The sequence below is a fragment of the Citrus sinensis genome, chromosome 8 (genome assembly GCF_022201045.2).
Source record: "Citrus sinensis cultivar Valencia sweet orange chromosome 8, DVS_A1.0, whole genome shotgun sequence".
NCBI lineage: Eukaryota > Viridiplantae > Streptophyta > Magnoliopsida > Sapindales > Rutaceae > Citrus > Citrus sinensis.
This window is the reverse complement of record NC_068563.1, coordinates 22,721,562-22,743,313: the sequence shown is the minus strand read 5'-3', so window position 1 is coordinate 22,743,313 and position 21,752 is coordinate 22,721,562. Positions and strand designations below refer to the sequence as shown.

The 21,752-nt window shown below is 35.1% G+C and overlaps 2 protein-coding genes across 3 annotated transcripts; both read left to right on the top strand.

The window, feature by feature from the left end:
* The first annotated feature begins 161 nt into the window (after positions 1 to 161).
* LOC102617324 (structural maintenance of chromosomes protein 3) lies at positions 162 to 16,271 on the top strand. 2 transcript variants are annotated; one of them, XM_052431952.1, is made up of 31 exons: positions 190 to 293; positions 506 to 548; positions 848 to 884; positions 989 to 1,064; positions 2,105 to 2,143; positions 2,248 to 2,315; positions 2,399 to 2,470; positions 2,631 to 2,710; positions 2,813 to 2,891; positions 2,990 to 3,107; positions 3,178 to 3,353; positions 4,423 to 4,668; positions 4,780 to 4,901; positions 5,494 to 5,638; positions 6,457 to 6,629; positions 6,707 to 6,806; positions 8,470 to 8,606; positions 8,748 to 8,949; positions 9,497 to 9,584; positions 9,677 to 9,827; positions 11,043 to 11,193; positions 11,311 to 11,502; positions 11,589 to 11,772; positions 11,877 to 11,947; positions 12,016 to 12,167; positions 12,502 to 12,670; positions 12,839 to 12,985; positions 14,250 to 14,342; positions 14,642 to 14,816; positions 15,319 to 15,510; positions 15,931 to 16,271. In XM_052431952.1, exons 3-30 carry the CDS (start codon positions 870 to 872, stop codon positions 15,507 to 15,509), a joined length of 3,612 nt encoding a protein of 1,203 aa, XP_052287912.1. In that variant the 5' UTR covers positions 190 to 293; positions 506 to 548; positions 848 to 869; the 3' UTR covers position 15,510; positions 15,931 to 16,271. The 2 variants fall into 2 exon arrangements, with proteins under 2 accessions (XP_052287911.1, XP_052287912.1); XM_052431951.1 differs by lacking the exon at positions 506 to 548 and having other exon boundaries at positions 162 to 293.
* Positions 16,272 to 20,321: 4,050 nt separating this feature from the next.
* LOC107174666 (uncharacterized) lies at positions 20,322 to 21,494 on the top strand. Its single transcript, XM_052432780.1, has 2 exons — positions 20,322 to 20,898; positions 21,274 to 21,494. Exons 1-2 carry the CDS (start codon positions 20,322 to 20,324, stop codon positions 21,492 to 21,494), a joined length of 798 nt encoding a protein of 265 aa, XP_052288740.1.
* The last annotated feature ends 258 nt before the right edge of the window (positions 21,495 to 21,752 follow it).

The window sequence follows — 21,752 nt, the reverse complement described above, 5'->3', positions numbered from 1 at the left end:
ACCGGCTGTCGCCTGTTTTCGTCTGTAATTATCTGCCACGTGGCATAGAAAAAAGCGGGATCTGAGTTTCTACGTCGTCGCAGTAAGCCGGTAAAGTCGGTAACGTGGAAAATGCGGTAAATGGAAATTTCGTAGTTTGATAATTGTTTGAGAAAATTTTTATTTTTCCTTAAAATTAATTAAAAATTTAAACACGAGTAACATTTCGACTCAGCTCAAAGCTTCAGCAACAAGAATCATCAGTCCATTCCTCTCACTTGCGCATGAAACTCGTCAATTCAGAGCTTCAATTGGTAACTTTCACTTAAACTTTCTGTCTCTATGTTCACGTTTTGGTATTTTATTTTATTTTACTTTTTAAAATTATATAATTACATATGTTGAACTGAAACCCTAGAATGAGCTTGGATTTAGTGAAAACCTCAAAGTCTCTGTTCTTTTTTTCTTCGGCGTACTCATCTTAATTTTGAGCTTCAACTTCATTTCCACTTTTGTTTATCGCTAGGTATTGGACTTTGAACTTGAAGTCCGTACTTAATTTGCTCGGTGTAAGTGTAGTTAGTATATTTTTATTAATTTTTGTTCTGAGCTGTGGTTGCTTGGGACTTTTTTTTCCTAATAACACTGTTATATAAATTTGAATGTACTCTTGTTAAAATTTGAAAGCACTTTAAGTACTGAAATTTAAGATGAGTCCAACTTAAAATTATGGTTTCAGTGGCATTCTAGTATTGGAAATTTATTAATGCTCTCAAATTGTTTTAATAGTCTGTAGTATAGTTTGATTTCTGGGTTTTATTGTTATTGTTATCTGATTATGTTTTCTTCGTGATTCTTTTGGATGAAGGTGGATGATTTGGTAATTCATCATGCACATAAAGCAGGTATATCTTATTTGCTGATGAAGTATTTGATAAAATTTTGTGAAATTTTTCATTTTTTAAAGTTAACTTTTTAACACTATTTTGGTATTTGGGTTTCAATTTAGGTTATAATTGAAGGTTTTAAGAGTTATAGGGAACAGATTGCTACGGAACCTTTTAGCCCCCAAGTTAATTGCGTTGGTAATAATGTTTTCCTTCACGTCCTGTGCTTCATATATTCTCTTTCTTGCTCAGCAAGGAAATTTTGTATATTGTTTCGTTTACTTATGACTGTAAAATATTATTGATTTAGTTTCATATTGAGTAGTGATCAATATCTTACTTGTAAAGCAATATCAATGGTATTTGTTCAAACCTTGAATGAGAGAGAAGTGCAAGACTATATTATGCACCGATGGATGTTAGAGAATATCATTGGGTGAATATAAGATAGAACTTGAAAAATTTGATGTCTCTCATAGATTTTTTTGGTAATTATTGTCTCTTGAGGTTGAATGAAGATATCATGTCTTGTGATTTCTGGCAGTTCAATATAATTTGGAAAAGGAAAGTCCCCCTAAATTGGGGCTGCAGTCCAGAATTATTTGATTGAAATGTTGTTCATACTCTCTTTTTCTTGATAAGAAACAAGAAAAAATTATTGATACAACAGGAAATTACAAAGACAATTGGACAAACTAATACTCCATATTAAACATCAATCCTATGTTCGTGGATTGGAAAACGGACTTATATTGGATTTTTGTTTGAGATCTGTGTGACAATCATTTATTGGTTTCGGTGCAAAGAATGGGTCATTTTATCTTAAATATCAATGAAAAATATTTACCTTTATGAAAGGATAAAAAGAAATTATAACTGTTAGTACCTATTTATGAATATTTAGTCAAATAATTAGTGTGTAAATTTCATCACCACAATTTATGTTTGGAGGTTTTCTTGCCCCACTTTCTTTTGGTTGGAAACAAAAATAAATTTTATTAAGGAAAAAGGGTGGACATCAAATATAGTTTCTTTAAAGGATTTTTATACTGTAAGTTATAATTTGAAGGACTTCCATATACACTAGCACCAGTTAATGTTATGGTTTATATGTATTATGTTAAATAAATTAGATTTCAGTTTTATACATGTCAGTTTTTGACTTCTAACAAAATGAGGTACTTTAACTTTTTCACTGATAAAAATTTTATTTGTATTTTCAATTATGTTTTCTGCAGTTGGTGCCAATGGATCTGGGAAGACAAACTTTTTCCATGGTAAGTAAATGGGTGATCATTGTTATGTAGTGTATACCTGTTGATTACTAGTTTTATTACAAAATTATTAACATGTAACATGCCTTTTGGATTTTGAATTGTAGCCATTCGTTTTGTTTTGAGTGACATCTTTCAAAACCTGCGCAGTGAAGACAGACATGCGCTACTCCATGTATGTTTTATTACCGTACTTCATATCAAGTTATCATTTTAGTCCTTTTTATATTAGTTTTTTAACAATTTAATACTGAACAGGAAGGTGCAGGGCACCAAGTTTTATCTGCTTTTGTGGAGATTGTTTTTGATAATTCTGATAATCGCATCCCGGTAATGTTCTACAAACTATTTTATACTTTAATGTCAGTCAAATTTATTTTTATGTGATACTGCACTTTGTTTTTGTTAATTTGTGAATTAGTTCTTCTTTTAGGCTTTCGACCTTTTCGGCATTTGTTAATATTTATTTTGCTTCTGTACTCCATGACAGGTGGACAAGGAAGAGGTGCGCTTGCGTCGAACAATTGGTTTGAAAAAAGATGAATATTTCTTAGATGGAAAGCACATCACGTGAGTATCTATCTTTTTCTTGTGTTGGAGAAAAACCCATTTGTATTTATGTGTGTGTATGGTCAACTGGGTGGCAAACTCTAAGTCTAACATGGTTTGCAGGAAAACAGAAGTTATGAACTTATTGGAAAGTGCTGGTTTTTCTCGCTCTAATCCATACTATGTCGTGCAGCAAGGAAAGGTAGGATGCTTCTTCTGATTTAAATTTTGTTATTACCAGTTGAATCTGCTTTTAGTTGTATTGGGGTCTCTTTCTAATTTTTCTGTGCTGGTCAGTAGATAGCATCTTTGACATTGATGAAAGATTCAGAGCGCCTGGATTTGCTTAAGGAAATTGGTGGAACTCGAGTTTATGAGGAGAGGCGTCGTGAAAGTTTGAAAATTATGCAAGATACAGGCAAGTGGTTTAGCTGTTTTGTTTCTCATGTTCATGCTTTTGACGTAACATGTACTTTTCTGCATACCAGGCAACAAAAGACAGCAGATAATTCAAGTTGTTAAGTACTTGGATGAGAGACTGAAAGAACTGGATGAAGAGAAAGAGGAGCTGAGAAAATACCAGCAACTTGACAAGCAGAGAAAATCTCTAGAGTACACCATTTATGATAAGGAACTACATGATGCTAGGCAGAAATTGTTGGAGGTTAGTCTATGTTCTGATGCTTGGAGTTATAAATTTATCCGTCCTGTGTCTAAGATTAATCTTGAAGAATGCTTCATTGTAGTTTTTATAGAATATTAACCCTAGATTTCGTGAGCTGAAGATCCATGCGTATTATAACAAATATAATTGATTGAAGAGTTCATGCCTATTCAAAGAATGCGATCAAACTGATTACCAGCTTTTCTTTTTACTTGTTACTAAATATTTTTAGTCACTTTAATAACATGAACATGTGTCCAGTGGAGCATGAAGTGATATCAACAGGACAATGATTATGGAATATTTTCATGCTGTGGACATGTTAAGTAGCCACTTGGGATCCTGTCTTCCTAGACTATTCTGGATGTGCAATGCAATTTCTGTAGTAATATTTGATTTCAGCTGGAAAATGCAGTCAGGAATAACAAAACTTTGTCAAGGCTTATGTGTTGTTGTGGTTCTAATTCCTGCATTTCCCACAGAAATTATGGCTGATGAGTTAGCAGCGAGAATTAGGAATAAATTCCAAAAGTCAGTGATTATTTGTGAAGTGAAGAGTTGTACTTGCCATGCAATGATGCTTAATTGTCATAGACGGGATAAGTAGTGATGGCTGTTCAAGGTTTAGTCTATGTAGGTGTGGTGATTGAAATATATTAGTGGGGCTGCATGGCATGTTGGCATGGTTCATATAGTTAACTGCCGTGCCTTGTCTTAATCTGCACTTTTGGCATTGAATTTGTTTGAAAATTATTATTTTGGAAATTATTAGTTTGGTCCTTTTATACAGTGGTTTGCCACTGTTCTCAACTCACCCCCCTCCCAATAGTTTGGGGGGGGGGGGGACTTGTTGGGGGAAGAAATTAAAATAGGTTAAAACGATTCATTACCTAAAAACCTCTGAGGAATAAACTTTGGCACCAAATTATTTGTCAATTTTATTTTAGGCTGGGGTTATGTACTTTATGACGATATTGTGTGTTGGATATAGTTTGCTCACTTTTATTTTCTTGATTCCTTTTAGTGCTGGCAGTAGTTTTTATGCTAATATTTCTCTCCTTTTTTTCAGGTTGATGACACTAGAACCAGGTTTTCTGATGAGTCAGCTAAGATGTATAACAGTTTGTTGGATGCTCAGGAAAAGTCCAAGGATTCAGACAAGAGGTTCAAAGATCTAATGAAAGAAGTTCAGACTTTAAACAAGGAGAAAGAAGCTATAGAAAAGCGACTAACTGAAGCAATAAAGAATCAGACAGCATTTGAGCTTGATGTGAAAGACATACAAGAGAGGATTTCTGGAAATTCACAAGCCAGAGTAATGCTCCACTAGTATTCCTTATATTGTTAATATGTACATATGCATTATCCATAAGCTTTTTTGTGTTTATGAGGCTAAATGTGTTGGTTGGATATTTCATGCTTATAGGACGATGCAAAAAAGCAGCTCCGTTCACTATTAGAGGAAATAGATGACTCATCCAAGGAGCTTGACAAAGCTAATACTTTATATGAGAACAAATGCATAGAGGAGAAGAAGATAACGAAAGAGTATGTTTATGAAATAATAATGCTTGTGTATGTTTATGAAATTATAACACTTGTGTATTTAACATATTGTGGAACCATTCTTTCTTCTCCTTTACATGTGGTGCTTTTACCCGTTTTTCTTTCTTTATCACCTCAACATCTGTACTCTGATGTGTTGTTAATCTTAGGATGCCTATTGCAAGTGCATGGGCATAGTCTTGAGAATTACCAACCATGCTGAAGGTTACATGTGGTGCAATTATTAATTAGTAGATTTGATGGTTGCATAATTTGTACTATTTGGAAGTGGCATCAGCTCGTGTTATGAAAATCAGTGTTGATATATTCTGCTTTTTCGTTTTCAAAATTCTCATTTATCTTCATTAAGTTCCCTTGTACTTCCTTTTCACTTTTCTGAACTCTGGTGTTGCAGCATTTTTGTCAATATAGATCTTATCTGAATAAACAACGTTATGACACCTAATTTTCAATATAGCTTTTTTTCTTAATATATCATTTTCATCATTTAAAATAACTTCATCATTCCGTCCTCTTAAGTATCTTGATAGGTTTTGATGATTGTTTCTTACTGAATTGTCTTGATGATTTATAGTATCATGGAACGTGAAAAGCAGCTTAGCATTCTTTATCAGAAACAAGGTCGTGCCACCCAATTTTCCAGTAAAGATGCTCGTGATAAATGGCTTCAAAAGGAAATTGATGATCTGGAACGAGTTCATTCTTCAAACTTGAAGCAGGCAAACCTTTTTCTATTCTTAGTCACATAAATGTACTAAAAAGTTCATGTCAGGGGCTCCTTCCAAATAATATGGAAGGACACAAGGTTGTTTATTTTATTTTGATTGGTCAGTAATTACTTGGGAAAGGATCATCTTGATTTTAATCATGCGAAGGCATCAGATAATTTTAAATGAGAATATAGTCTTTTTTGGTCCTTTATTTTTATTTTTTAGGTTTATGTAATATTCAGGGTATGGTAAGGGAGTGTAAGGAGTAGGAAGAGAGAGAAGGCAAAAGACACTAAATCCTCAAAAGTAGGGGTAGTTGTCATTGCGGTTGATTCTGTTGGTAATTCTGTTCATTTTGCAGATGACGGATCAGCTGCACTCTTGAGCATTGTATATTCCTTATTTCAATTGTGAACTTTGCTTCTATGTTGATCTTAGCTGGTGTTGATTTGCCTACGGGGTTAATATTTCCTGTATTACTCAAAAATCTAGATGAATGACATCAATTTGGCTGCGCACATGCTTCTGGTTTGCATTCTGTTGTTGCATGTTCTTGTGCATACATCTTATGTCCCTTCCTCACATCTGTCATTAAGGTATGGGTTTGCTTTTATGAGCTGACATGGTGTTTAGCCAAAAGGTTAGGTGTTCAAATATTGTTGGCCACCTACCTGGGATGTTATATTTTTTGTTTTTCTTGACTACTAGAGTCGTTGGGTCTGATAACAGTGCCCGGTTTGAATTCCAGTATAAGAACCTTCTGTTTTGTCTATCACATTATTTCAGTTTTTGCAGATTATTCATTCATCTTCTTTTATTTGTTTTAGGTCCAAAAGCTTCAAGAAGAAATTCAGCGGCTAAAAGGTGACTTAAAAGAGCGGGATGAGTACATTGAGAGTCGCAAAAGGGAAATTGCATATCTTGAGTCTTCAATCTCCCAGTCTCGTGAAGGGTTTAATAATCATAAGACACAGAGGGACAGGATGCAGGACGAACGGAAGTATGCTTTTCATTCCTTTAGTTTTCCTCAAGTTCTTCGAAATATTTTCAGTATGATTAAATTCCTTTTTTGTATAGGTCCTTGTGGGTGAAAGAAAGTGAACTTTGTGCTGAGATTGATAAGCTTAAAGCAGAAGTTGAGAAGGCAGAGAAGAGCCTTGATCATGCAACTCCTGGGGTGAGTAATTGCCTTTTTTATAATGTTTATGGCTGTTAATCATGTTTAGCTGCTTTGCTCAATTTTCATTCGTGGTTTTGTGGCACTGGTTGAGGCAGAACGAAAATATTTATACGGCAGAGGGCTTAAGTTGAGGGTAAGAAGGATAAAGGGGAACAGAGAAATAACAAAGGGAAAGGAATAGAGAGAATGGGAGGGGACAAGGACACTCTTCCAAATATTCTACTATTTTGTCATTTGTCCTCCGTTTTACTTATTACATTGATATGCGTTAGTAGATTATGGAACTGAGAAATAGAAAAAGATTGCTTGAGGTACCAGAACTTCCTACTGTAGGGAATATCAAAACCTATATATCTACTTAAATTATTAAAATGAAACCAAATAAAATATTACATGAATTTTCTGAAAATAACTCAAGTATAACTAGATTAACTTGAATGAACCTTGTGACGTGTCAACTAATACTGAATCTCACAAATTATGGTACTCCCAAAATTGTGTATGCTATAAGTTTTCTTGATTGCATAAATGCTTCAAGTTGGAGATAATTTTATTTTTTCCCCCCTCGATAAGAGTATCTTCACAGGTCTTCAATCCTTTTACCAATTACCAATTACCAATTCATTTGCTTTGATAGTGACTGATATAACTTAGATGTGGTAGCTTTTGTGGCATTTCACCAAGTACTTGTGGTGCAAATAGTAACATAAATAAATAAATAACATATCTATTCATACATAGGTTTCCTCACTGGAGAATGACTGTATACATATCTGGTGGTTCTCTCATTTAGATGCTTCAATAGTAGTTAAGTACGGATGGATATTTCATCCAGACCCCTAGCTAGGAGTTTAAGAGGACCTCAATTCTTGGCCCTTGGAATCCAAGGGTTAAGAATGCATCACTTGAGTATATATTAAGAATATCTTAATGTTTCTCATGCGTCTTTTCTCAGTCGAAGGTCTTGCCATAGTAGGTGCAGAAGTTGATGACTTCTTGGTTATCTGTACAACTTTTCACAGTTTCAATGAATATTAAAATAAAATATACAGCTATATATATAATACCAATCTTGATTATCAGTCATGTCTTCACCTTACTTTTTTCCTTTTTCTCTCCCTGAAGCACAGGCCTTATTTATCATGGCTGAAGCAGAAATTTTCAGGATTGGATTACCATTTTTTCTTTGTTTCTCAGCTAGAGCTCTCAAAATAATGCCATACACACCAACAAAAAACCTATCGTAACATATGCTTGAGATTTATGCTAAATCAATTGTAAAAGTCCTGCAATTTCTGTTTCTGTTTAAAGAGTAAAAATGGAGAAAGTGAAATAGAATGTATCACAACGATAAGCATACATACTGTGAAGCCAATTAGGGAACTTTATCGCATAAAACTTCGGTCTTCGGCACAAAACTGTCAACAGATATCCTTTTTGTGCAGGAATGAGGGACAGACATATGAAAGTCCTTTTTTTGCATGTTACATTACAAGTATTAGCAGTCCATGTATAAGAGAAAATGAGAAAACTTTGATTTTCTGGGTACTTTTGGCTTTTCAAATCATCCTAACCTCATAAAATGAAGGAATGTATGACTACGAACTGAATCATCTTAATTAAGCTTCTCTCTGCACTTTTTTCTGTGTAATCTTGTCAGGATGTGAGAAGAGGGCTGAATTCTATCCGGCGGATCTGCAGAGAATATAAAATTGATGGAGTGTATGGTCCAATTATTGAGTTGCTTGATTGTGACGAAAAATTCTTTACAGCAGTTGAGGTTACTGCTGGAAACAGGTATGTACTCTGTTTAATCTATTTGCATTCAGACTTGTTTTTTAATATATACCAGGTTAACAAAATATGCAGTGTGTTTATTGGTTTTTTGTGTTCATTCCCTGCCTGAAATGTTTTTGACTTATTTTGAAATTTGAGCAGCTTGTTTCACGTGGTGGTGGACAATGATGAAACATCAACCAAGATAATTAGACACCTTAATTCTTTAAAAGGTGGACGTGTGACTTTTATACCATTAAATCGGGTGAAGGCTCCTCGCGTAACATATCCAAAGAGCAATGATGTGATACCTCTTTTAGATAGATTGGAGTTTTCTCCCAATTTCAAACCAGCATTTGCCCAGGTCTGCTTCTACCTTATCTTTTGTAGCCTTGGTTGGATGTAGATTGTTCTTGAATTTCATTGCAGAAGTTCTCGAGTATTTTTAAGATGTTAAGAGATTAAGGCCAGTTGTTTGCCAAAAAGTTACTGGAAGAAAGATGTTTTGTAAATTTTTCAATTTCCCCAGAAAGAATAAATGGTGCAACAAAGTTTTATCTGAAGCTAGATAGGTTTATACGTTTCCAGTTTAGCGAGTGATTATTTTGTTTATCATATTAGCAAAAGATTTTCCCCACCTATTAGCCACAAGGGGTTTAGCTCAAATGCTCGTGAGTGATGTGGATTTGCAGTAGGTCTTTGCCTAAAACCTCCCTTTTCAAAAAGAAGTAAGAAGTAAATCGAGAAGAGGGAAACCTCTTTTCACTTTTCAGAGATGTTTTTAGTGTCAGTTTGGTTGAGTAGCACTAACCTGCCTGTGAACATGTTGAATATTGCTTTCACATCTATTAAATATATAAGTGATACCTTTTAACCAAGCTTTCACTGTTATACATGTTCCTTTTTCCTAGGTATTTGCAAGAACTGTGATTTGTCGAGATTTGGATGTGTGCACAAGAGTTGCTCGAACTGATGGTCTGGACTGCATTACTTTGGAAGGTTGGGATATATAGTTTGCTGTATTATGTTGTTTATGGTGACTGATGTCTGTGCCTTTGATGTTTTAATATGTCGTGCTGATTCTAAAACAGGTGACCAAGTAAGCAAGAAAGGTGGTATGACAGGGGGATTTTATGATTACAGACGTTCAAAATTGAAGTTTATGAATATAATTATGCAGAACACAAAAACTATCAATGCCAGGGAAGAAGAAGTGGAGAAAGTTAGATATAAGCTCCAAGATATCCTTTGTTTTCGGCATTCTTTCAGTGTTATTCATTTACTCTCTCTCCCTTTCTTTCTCTCTCTCTCTCTCTCGTACACATGCATGCGTGCCCTCATGTATGAACACGCACGTGTGCACACACACAAAAATAGATAAATACTCGAACGCATACACAGATATAGCTGTTTGTTTCCTGGTCTGAGTTTGATGGATTTTTTATGTTTTCTGGGTAATGACAAGTGTTTGTTAAATGGAATTTGGAGAAATGGAAGCAGATGTAAGAGATTACAGAAATTTGCATCTGATTTCTTTATGCTTATCTGAAGTGTATAACTCTGCATGCATATGTCTGGTTGCACTTGCTTATTCACATATAGAACTGCTAATTATTGCTTTACATTTAATTTATATTGTTGGAATCTAATTTGGATGGAGTTGATGATTATTAGCCATCTAATAACATGAAAAAAGGTGCAAACGGTAAATTTCATTGAGAGAGTTTGAAGTTTGCTCTCTTCTTGTGCAAAAAGCTTCCATCTTTAGAAAAATGCAAACTCTTTTTATCCCTGATTTCTACTAATTTAAATAGGTCCAATTGACCTCTTATTTCTGAATGGCTTGGTATGATTTGTGTCTTCCCTCTTAGCTACCGACTCAAATCAGCTGTTGCTCTATGTGGTTAACCAAGGAAGTATTGGTCCCAAGGATATGAAGTCTGTTCCATGAATCCTTTTGCACCAATGTTTATTACCATGAGATGCAATAAGACTTGCTGGCTTTCTAGCTTTTATTACAATCTTCTCATCCAATCTTGGCATTGGCTGTGAATGCGTCTGAGACCATTAAGCATAGTGTAGACAGCGGCTGTGAATGCGTCTGAGACCATTAAGCATAGTGTACACAGATTCCTCATTTCTTACTTGTCAGAATGAGAATTTCCTTAATTTTAGTTAGGTAAGAAAATGCTCTGCTTCTCTGTATAAAAAAAGATCAAATGCTAGGGAAATATGTTGAACTCTGTGTTCTGCATGCTTGACTTTCATTAATATGTGAAAGCTCATTTTTTGATTCGATATTCACTGCTGCTGCTGAATATAGACCCATTTACTTTTTACAGATTGGAGAAATGAAAAACAGTGATTTAATACTTGTATCTGACTGATATCTGTCTTTTTGATACTGAATGATCTGCATTTGTAATTTACACTTTCTTTAACTAAGTTGATCTCACAACTAGACCAAAAGATTACAGAACATGTTACTGAGCAGCAGAAAACTGATGCCAAGCGAGCTCATGATAAATCAGAACTGGAACAGCTTAAGCAGGATATCGCTAATGCTAATAAGCAGAAGCAAATTATTTCTAAAGCTCTTGAAAATAAGGTATTTCAAGACCTTTAGAATATTTTATGTTACTTGCAATTGGGCATTCATTGTTAGCAGTTTGTAATTATTCTTTTCTTTGTACCCTCTGTGCTGCCTTCTTTCACTTGTTTGTAGGAAAAGTCACTTGCAGATGTGAGGACACAACTTGATCAACTTGAAGCTAGTATGGCTATGAAACAGGCTGAAATGAACACAGACCTCATTGATCACTTATCACTAGATGAAAAAAATCTTCTATCGCGTTTAAACCCTGAAATAACTGAGCTCAAGGAGAAGCTTATCACCTGCAGGACAGATCGCATTGAGGTTAGCATAGTGAACACTATTGGAGCTATAGAATGTTGCTACTTGAATAAAGCTGTGTGTTCTCATTTATGTGCCTTTTCTTTTAGTATGAAACCAGAAAAGCGGAGCTTGAGACTAATCTAACAACTAACCTTATGAGGCGAAAGCAAGAGTTGGAAGCTCTTATATCTTCTGCAGAGAATGATGTGATGCTAAGTGAAGCTGAATCAAAGAAGCAGGAATTGGCAGATGCTAAATCATTTGTTGAAGATGCAAGACAAGAGCTTAAAAGTGAGATTTTATATCTATATTATTATTTTCTCTTCCATGAAATGTCTTAAGTATGAAGCATAGATTGTGTTTTTCATGTTTTCACCGAGGTTATTGCTATGCAGGGGTTTCTGACAGTATAGTTCAACTTACAAAGGAACTCAATAAGATAAAAGATGAAAAGACCAAGTTGAAGGTAAATCATGCGAGTGTGTTGGTTATTCTTGTTTTGCCTTGCTGAAATGATAATCCTTGTGAATGCAGACTTTGGAAGACAACTATGAGAGGAAACTGCAGGATGACGCTAGAGAACTTGAACAACTATTAAGTAGAAGAAATATTCTTCTTGCTAAACAGGAGGAGTACTCAAAGAAAATTAGGGAATTGGGTCCATTGTCATCAGATGCTTTTGACACGTATAGCTCCTCTGTGACTTAAATTTAATTCATTGCTAAACTATGCTGGATAAATGATATCAAATATTGTGCACATGTAAGAATTGTTGCACAATTAGGTCTCAAGTTGTCTAAACTTGGAAGATCTATGCTTATTAGGTTTATTATCTTCTGATCTGTTGCACGTAATTTATATTCCTATTTATACTATGACATCCTTGAAGCGTGGTTTCTTATTGTTAATCTGGTGATGTACCATCTATATACTCACTAAGTTACAGTTGCTCTTTTGCTTCCTGATGTAGAATTTTTCTGTCTTAATGTTAATTTATTCCTTTTATATTGGGAATGACAGATACAAGCGGAAAGGTGTCAAAGAACTGCTTAAAATGCTTCACAGGTGCAATGAGCAACTGCAGCAGTTTAGCCATGTAAATAAGAAAGCACTTGACCAATATATAAATTTTACAGAGCAGCGAGAAGAACTTCAGAGAAGGCAAGCTGAACTGGATGCAGGTGATGAGGTATTACTACATTGGAGTCTGCCTTAATGATCCTCCATTCCCAAACAAACCCCCACCCCTCCTCAAATGACTGACGACTTTGTTGAGTCTGCAATTTTAATTGATTTCTGATGTTGGACTTTATATTCTTGGTATGTCTTTAAAGATTTTATTAATGTGGTTTTGCAGAAAATTAAAGAACTTATATCAGTTTTAGATCAGCGGAAAGATGAATCGATAGAACGTACTTTCAAAGGTGTTGCTCGTCATTTTCGAGAAGTATTTTCTGAGCTTGTTCAAGGCGGCCATGGCCATCTAGTTATGATGAAGAAAAAGGTTGTTAGAATCATATATTTATTATTCTCTTTAAGCCATTCAATTTCTTGCATGGCTGTGTTTTTTTTAAAATTATTTTCTCTTGCTTTTTGTTTTTGGGTGAAACATCTGTAAAGATGATATGTTAATCTTGCTTCCTGATTGTGCTGTGAACCATCTTGTCTTCACATCTCAAATCTGTGATAATCTTGTTTGGAAATTTGTGTTTTGGGATATTTTGTGTGTGTATATGATGGTTTCAGGTGATTTTCCTAGAATGTGGTTGATGAAAGATAGAAAGGAAGTCAGGAAGATAGAATAGAGGAGAAAAAGCCAATTGTCATTTGACTGAAAACTAAACATTTACCTATTTATCATGGCCAAATAGGAACCTAATCACTACAATATACTAATCTATATGCAAATAAGAAAACTGAATCTAAAAAATCAACTCAAGCTAGTAATTAGTAAAATATAATTTTTTAGCAAATTATTTCCATAAAAATAGCCCTACCTTTTCTTTCAGGAAGAGCAATTCTATTGCACATATATGGGAAGCCCTGAAGTACACCTTGTTTAAATATAATTATCATCTGATTTTTTTTTTCGAAACAAGTTAACCGTAAAAAATGTTCATTAGTCTGTTGAATGAACCAGTTGAAATCTGCTCGACTTTACCTTGTTTGCTGGTTGAGTGGCACTTGAGTAAACTCATATGACAAATGAGCAGCGAACCTGATAGAACAATTAAATCCCAGTTATCTGTTCTCATCCCCATTTCTATGCTATATTATTGATTTGAGAAACTGTCATTTGTTTGTGTTCACTTGTTAATTTCTCCTGTGGACACCATAGTTTCAAAAGACTATCTAAATGCGTCCATGGTTCAAATGAGAGTGCAAAGAGGATGTCTAGTTTTCTCATGCGTTCCTAAAGGTGTCATTTCTAATACATTTGGTGGCAGGCTTGGACATATTGCCTGGCTTAGACGTTTTATTAGCATTTTGTGGGAGCTAACTAGTTCAGTTGATTAACTCTCTTGGATTGAAACTAGAGGTCTGGGGTTCGAATCTTGCTGGCAGGGACTTTCAATTACTAGCATGCTATGTTTAAAATTAAAAAAAATAATAATAATTGCATTTTAACTTGGAAGTATTGAGTGGTGTTGCTGTTTAGTTAGTATTTGAGCTGTTCATCTTTTTGGAAAAATCATCTATCACAATATGATTTCTGAAATAACATCTCTTATTTTTTGTAAATCTAAATTCTTAATGATGATTGACAGGATGGTGATCATGGTGATGATGATGACGATGATGGACCTCGTGAATCTGATGTGGAAGGAAGGGTTGAGAAATATATTGGTGTGAAAGTGAAGGCATGTACTTCTGTTAAGATGAATTCATTTGCTTTTATCAAAATAGAATTGTTAAATATTTGAGAGTGCAATATATGTTAAGTTTTTGAAACTGATATCCTCTACACAATATTATAGGTGTTTTAGTCTTCATTACTTATTTATGTTTATACAAGGGTTTGTGCTCCCTCAGAAACTTGATCCTGTTAATTTAACAACCAAAGGCTCTTTGATCTTTTTTATTTTTATTTTTATTTTTATTTATTTAAGTTCGTAAATTCATTGTAATTTTATTTCTAAGTTGGCCTTTGATGTGGTAGGTTTCCTTTACTGGGCAAGGGGAGACACAGTCAATGAAGCAGTTATCTGGAGGTCAGAAAACTGTCGTGGCCCTGACGCTTATTTTTGCAATACAGCGATGTGATCCTGCACCATTTTATCTGTTTGATGAAATTGATGCAGCACTGGATCCTCAGTATCGAACTGCTGTTGGAAGTATCCTTAGTATGCAATTCGTTTTTTGCCCTCTACATGCCTAGATTTAATTACACTGAAAATATTTAGGTCACTGAAATATCTCAGCTCAGTTTTCCTAACTGGGAGTACTGATACTTCGATAGTTTATGAAGATTTCTATGAATTTTAGTGCGTATAACTATTCTTAGGAGTTGAATACTATTAAGAGATATGACTAATCTTTGTTCTTATTGATCATGACAAGATGATAACTGTCTATGGTCCCATTGAGCTGGTACAGTGGGTTATTTCATCAAGATATTGCTATTAGTCTGGATTCATAATCATATCTTCTGCGACACAGGTTTGACTGGAGCATTAGGCTGCCCTAATTTGACAATTCTATGCAATTGTTTGTACTCCCATGTACTTTGATCTGTTAGCATGTGCTATTAGTTAAAGCAAAATTTCCATTGTATTTCTTATTGTCTGTATTTGCTCTTGAATTTCTTGTAGCATTCCTTAATTACTTGTTTCATAGATATGATTCGTCGTTTGGCGGACATTGCAAATACTCAATTTATAACCACAACATTTCGTCCAGAGCTTGTGAAAGTTGCTGACAAAATCTATGGGGTGACACACAAAAACAGAGTGAGCCGTGTTAACGTTGTATCCAAGGAAGATGCTTTGGATTTTATCGAGCATGATCAGTCCCACAATGCGGAATGAGGTCAGAAACTTCTATACAATTTCCCTTTATTGGTGTGTTTCTTATGTACGAGATGAATAATTTGATACCGAAAAAGTATCAGGAGATTGATCTTGAGGTCTTTCTAGTAAGGTCAATGGATTTTTCTCTTCAAACTATTATTTATTTCAAATTTGTTGGTTTTGGTTTTTGGAAATATAGATATACATATTTGGATTTTTCTGTCAACTAAATTACATTTTTAGTATCTAAATGCAGTAAAAAGCTCTTATTAGATTTTCCTAAACATATCATCTAAGCACTATCATGGTCTAAATATTTCAGTAGTGTTATTTTATCAATGCTTCAGCAAAAGCTGTATGCATCTTCATTTATTAGTTACATCCGTGCCACTAAATGACCTTGAGTATGTAATGTAATATGTTGTTTTCTCTTTTCCAGGATTCTCACTCAAACCCAGAAGATGAATTTGGACGTCAACATGTTCAATATTTTGTATACAAGCAAGGGCTTGATGGTTTGATTTATTTGCTTTACATAAAAAGCTTGGATCTTGTATTTGGTAGGTTAGCTAGAGGAACCTCTGGGTGTTGTATAGGTGTTGAAATGGGCTGAAGGTAGAATCATGTTCTGGTTGTAATAGTTGATTGTTATGAATATGATTCGTTCTTCGTGTTCCATATAGAACAATTGATGTAGAGCTCCTTGAATTTTGAAATTGTGGCGAACTGATATATCTGATCAATGTGTTGAAAGGTTAAAGAGCAATGGTGGTTTTGGTCCTTTTGGGTACCCGTATTCATTAAATACCTGTCATGGTAATTAGTATTTACCCAACTTTACAGGTAATGTTAGCCACTTGCTTCTCCAGATTTGCTATAATACCTAGCCTAATATTCGCCCTAGTTAAGAGATTCTTCATAAGGAAAGGAGTCTAGGAGCTAATTTCAGTTTCAAGAAATATAAATTCAATTTTCTTCTAGCTTTTGCTCATTTTCTGATTAACCAAACGACGAACACTTCATTAGCTTAATTCTTCAAGACTGTAACAGAAGTCAGATTAATAAAGAAAATCTTCAACCCAAAGCAAGATTGAAGCTTTCGGTCTATGTTTGGTTGGAAGAAATGGTAGGAGAGAAGAGGAAAGGAAGGGAAAGGAAAGGAAAGGAAAAAGGAGAGAAAATGAATGAAAAAGAAGTGAATCTTATTTTCATTATTTGACTGGGTATGAACTTTATTTTTATCCTCTGATTTCTTTCCCTTCATTTTTTTTTTCCCACTCTTTATGTTTATTCAAGTAAAATTTGCAATGGGGTCTTTCTAAGTTGGTATCCTTATGCCTCAGTGGTGCATGCTTTGCTAGATGAGGAGCTAGCTAGCCAATGACATAACATATCATAGATAACAAATTGCAATATTTACCACAATGAAAGGATAATAACCCTATAACATGTAACATATTAAAATCAATAGTAATGCCAGAAAAGAAAACATTACCAAAAAAAAAAAAGGGTTTGGCTAATGTGCTGTTGTTTTGGCCAGCAACAGGGACAAAAAGCGAAAACTGGTGGCTTGATTAATGTAAGGCAGGTTGCGAGAAAAATGTGGACACGTCAGCGTTCTTTATCCCTTCGGAATCGGCAACTCCAAATGTCCAATGAACAGTGTTTCATTATGGAAAAATTCTATGATGCCTCGATTAAAATTATGGTATCAATCCTGTGATAAATATAAATTTTACGAATTGTACATAAGATTAATAAATGGAAGGTAAAATAAGTAAATTAACATAAGAGTGGTAAGTTGGTGTTTCAAAATTGCAAACAGATCAAACAATTGTACAAATAACATAAAACTTGTAAATCAACATTAAACTTTAATTAAAAAATAGCTTACTCACTTAATTTACTTAAGTAAAGAAAAAAAAATTCACTCATCCATTGAAAAGAAAAAATTTGTATTGAAAACCGTAAGAATAAGTGTTGTTAAATTGGTTCAATCATAAATTCTATATTCATGGCAGGGCATTTATAATTTTTTTCATTATGATAGTTTTTTTTACCATACAAGTTAATTAAACAAAATTATTTTTCTCGATATGGATCAAGCCAAAATAATTTGAAAATATATTCTTATATTACTATACATATATAAAATATCAATAAAATTGGATCTAATTTTTAGTTTTATACATATTTCATTTATTTTCAAACTTTGCATCTTACTAATACCAAATGATCATTTGAGGTTGCTATCAACAAGTTTTAGAAGGATGCAAAATTATTTATCTTATAAATAATTTTGAAAAATATGAAAAAAAAATTTAAAATTTGATCCTGAGAATAAGGCAGCATTTAATTTATTTTTTGTCTGAAATCTGAATGGATCTGAATTTGGCTGAAGTTTGCATAAGTTTGAGTATATATATATTTGATTGATATTTTTTTTAAATATCTGAATATAAGTGTTAAGTTGTTTGCTTTTAAAGATTAAAACATTTAAAATATGATATTTTGACATATATAACCTCATAAATATTAATAATACTTATATTTTATAGGTTAAACACATGATAAGTTATAAATCAATTATTTGATTAGTACAAAAAAGTTTAATAACGTTTACTTTAACAAAGCATGAAAAATAAATTATATATCTAACACATGTATTTTTTTACATTAATATATGATACTTATAATGTTATTTTTACTATATCATATTGATATTTTTTCTTGTTCATTACAAAGCCAATCAAGATTTGTTTAATTATTTGAATTAAAATTCAAGTATTAAATAAAATTCAAAAACTGTTATAAAAACAGTAAGTATGAATATAAAGAGATGGACATATTATAAAACATAATTTATATCTTATTTTACACTAGATTTACAAATTTTATGTTACATCTATGAGTTTATGTCTTGTTTACAAATAATATATCATTTTACCATTCCTATATTAATTTACTTATTTTACTTTCTATTTACACGTCGTATGTTTCATTACATTATTTATGTTTTATTTTATACTTAATGTTGATTTATAAGTTTGATGTTATATTCATAAGTTTTTGTTTTATTTACTAATAATACATCAATTTACCACTCTTATGTTGATTTACTTGTTTTATATTGTATTTACAAGTTTTATATTAAATATACATGTCTTATATTTCATTTACACAATTTTTATTTAATTACAGTATTAATGTTGTGATTTGAATCACGAGATTATAGAATCACTCTTTCTTTCTATTCTATAGCAGAAGCGTCTCTTCTAGGATGTATGGAGATGACATTGTTGTTTTGAATATATCAATTGAAGATGGCGCCATGATCACAAGCATTCCGACAGCACAATGCTGCTACAATGGCTTCGAAAACGTGCTGAACCCTACACACATTCATGTCGATTTAGGACTTAGACCATTCAGATTTCAGACATCGGAAACAAGCTGACGACTTTTGGCCCCAATACCTTGGCCTTTGTTGATGCTGAAATCTGGTCGTCCTTTGCCCGACCTGATCGTTCCACCAACGTTTGTGTTGTCCACGAAGGGAAGCTTGTACTTTCCTTGCTCTAGCAACTGCCCGTGTTCCTAGGACCCAAGTCGCCCTTTCTCTCCTTTCCGAGCTTGCGCTCACAGAAACAAGTAAGAGACGCCGGTGATTTTGCCGGCGTAAACCCTCTGATGCTTAAGTCAAGGTGTTTACGGGTAAATTGTATGATTTAAGCGAGTAAACTAAATACAGTATTCTTGGCACAATCTGTATCGAAAATCTGTGTAAAATGAGTTATGATTTCAATTTGCCAGAGTTTTCCATTCTCTCTAAATTTTTTCATCATTTTCTTCATCGGTCTCTTGGCTTCTTATAGTCATCATCCCACGTTTTCTGAGTATTCTTCATGCCCCCCATTTTCGGGTGATGACAGACCCTCATAGGTCTCCAACCACCGAATCGTGGGTCAATGTGGGACGTCACGTTCTCTCTAGCGGTTCGGGACATAGCGAATTTGTCCCGATTTCGTGAGATCGTGTCCTCTTTCTTTGGGTGATGAGCAGCTGGTCGGTACGTATCTATGGTCGGTGCTCGTTTATAGTTGGCACATGCCCGTACACGATTTTTTACCAGGACTCTGCTCGTGCCATTCAACTGGGGAGATTCGCCTCAGGGTGAGAGACGAGGACATAGCTTAGCTGGTACTTTTCATTACTCAACACTAGTCCCCCAGTTTCTGGTCTTGCGAGTGAAACGAATTGAGATTAGAAACTAAGAATTGGATTTGGCTATCCTCGGGTAACATTCCTCTGGTCCTTGTTTTATTGTGATGGACCCGAGGTGATGTCTCTTGTTTAGAGAGTTTTTGGCCCGAATATGGGCCTTCGTGAGCGTATCCAATACGCGGCTGGGCCGACACCTCACCATGCCGTCTTAATGGCCAGTGACATGTCACTTTTTGCCATTATGTATTTGAAATTTGAAACGACGGTTTATCTGTCCTTGATACGCGGTGATTGAGCTGACATCTGTGTGACGTAATCGCCCCTATTCCCCCTTTCGTCTTAAATCCCTAAATTGGAATTGCCATTGTGTTTCGTTATCTATCATTCCGCCGTAAGCCAACTCCTTCTCTGGACCTTAAACGCGCTTTCCGCATCGGAGACTTCCTTTTGCCGGGCTCTTTCTGCATCACGGCAACGCCACTAGTGTCGATCTATTCCATGTATCGCCTTTAACTTCTTCTCTGGTTGTTGTTGCTTGGACTTTATATTGTCCTTTTTGTACCAATATACTTGGATTTATTGTACTTTTCCTTTTAAGATTTCACTATGTCAAGACGAAGGGGAAAATTAATTGTAGATAAGAGTGATGAGGAGGTAGATGATTCGTACCCCAACCTGCTAAGACCCATTGATCCCCTATACTCTTTTAGCAACGTAGGCCCTTCTATTAATAGGGATACCCTCGAGTACCCTCGTCCTGAGACCATTTTGGCTTCCCCTGATTATCAGCCTATTGGAAACCGCGGTGGACAAGCGTCAGGTTCTGGTGAAAATCACGGTTCTGAGGGGGCTGGGGTCCCTGAGGAAGATGGTGATGGCAAGGAGAGCAGTTCCGAGCAGAGCAGACCCTATAAGAAGAGAAACCTCGGTCATAGGATGGAGGCAGATGCTTACCCTATTGACTATATTACTTGTGCCACTACCCACACTGACCTGCTCAAGCTAAGAAACCTTTATAATATCCCTGAGGACGTCCTCCTTGCTATCCTTGGGAAAGGTAATGTTCCCAATCGGCCTTCTAAGGGGCATGTGACACTACATCTAGAGAGCTTCAAGTTAGGGGCTCGGTTGCCCCTTCAACCTTATTTTGTCAGGATATTGGGTGGCATGCATCTAGCTCCAGGTCAGCTTCACCCGAACGGGTGGAGGGTTCTTTCGGCCTTATTTGTGCTATGGGAAAGATGTGGGCTCGGGGAGCCTTCCCTCGTGGAAGTAAAACATTTGTACCAGCTGAGGAGCAGTTTAAAGAAAGCAGGCTGATACTACTTTATGTCAAGCTCTACGAAGAGAAAACGTATCATCGGCTTTCCATTCTCGTGTAAAAACTGGAAGAATAAATTTTTCTTTGCTGGGGAAAATTGGTGTCTAGCGAGCCATTCGCTTGGTAGTGATATTCACATTCCAACGCGTTTTGTCACCTTAGGTCGTTTATTTTTCTGTACACTTTACGTCTCTGGTCGTCATTTATTTGGTTCTTTAACCTTGTTTATTCTTTCAGACTCGTGGGGTCTGATCAAGCGACTCGACGACGATCCGCTGTTCAAGGTGGAAATTGGTCTAGTGAACTCATCTACCTGTCACGATCTCCTGTCGTCAACAAATCTTGTTGGGTCTCGCCTAGTGGACGTAGCTGCTGGGATGAATAACAAGATCCTTAGCGCTATGTCAAAGAAACGTACTCGGAGGTTAGGTGACTTCAGCAATCCCCCAATTCCTTGAAGAAAACCAATGTTAGTTCTTCTAAAGCTCCTGCTCCTGCTCTGCCCCCTCCTCTACCTCGGAATAATAACGGGGAGAAGGTTTTGCGACAAGAGTCTTGAGGTCAGCTTTCAATCTGGAGATCGATCCTCTCCTCTTCCGCCTCGGGATTAGGGTGACTATTTGACCCTATACCAGAGGGACTATGGAAAATCAGTGGGACCCAAAATGGTTAAGGACATTGAGAGCATGAGTCTTAATAAATTGGATGGTTCTGTT

Bases quoted from the DNA above. Each gene is read 5' to 3' on its own strand.
- LOC102617324 (XM_052431951.1), top strand. The intron at 1,065-2,104 runs GTAATAATGTTT...TGTTTTCTGCAG, and splicing joins CCCCCAAGTTAATTGCGTTG to TTGGTGCCAATGGATCTGGG. The intron at 3,354-4,422 runs GTTAGTCTATGT...CCTTTTTTTCAG, and splicing joins CTAGGCAGAAATTGTTGGAG to GTTGATGACACTAGAACCAG.
- LOC107174666 (XM_052432780.1), top strand. From the start codon at position 20,322: ATGTCAAGACGAAGGGGAAAATTAATTGTAGATAAGAGTGATGAGGAG. The intron at 20,899-21,273 runs GTCAGCTTCACC...TTATTCTTTCAG, and splicing joins TGGCATGCATCTAGCTCCAG to ACTCGTGGGGTCTGATCAAG.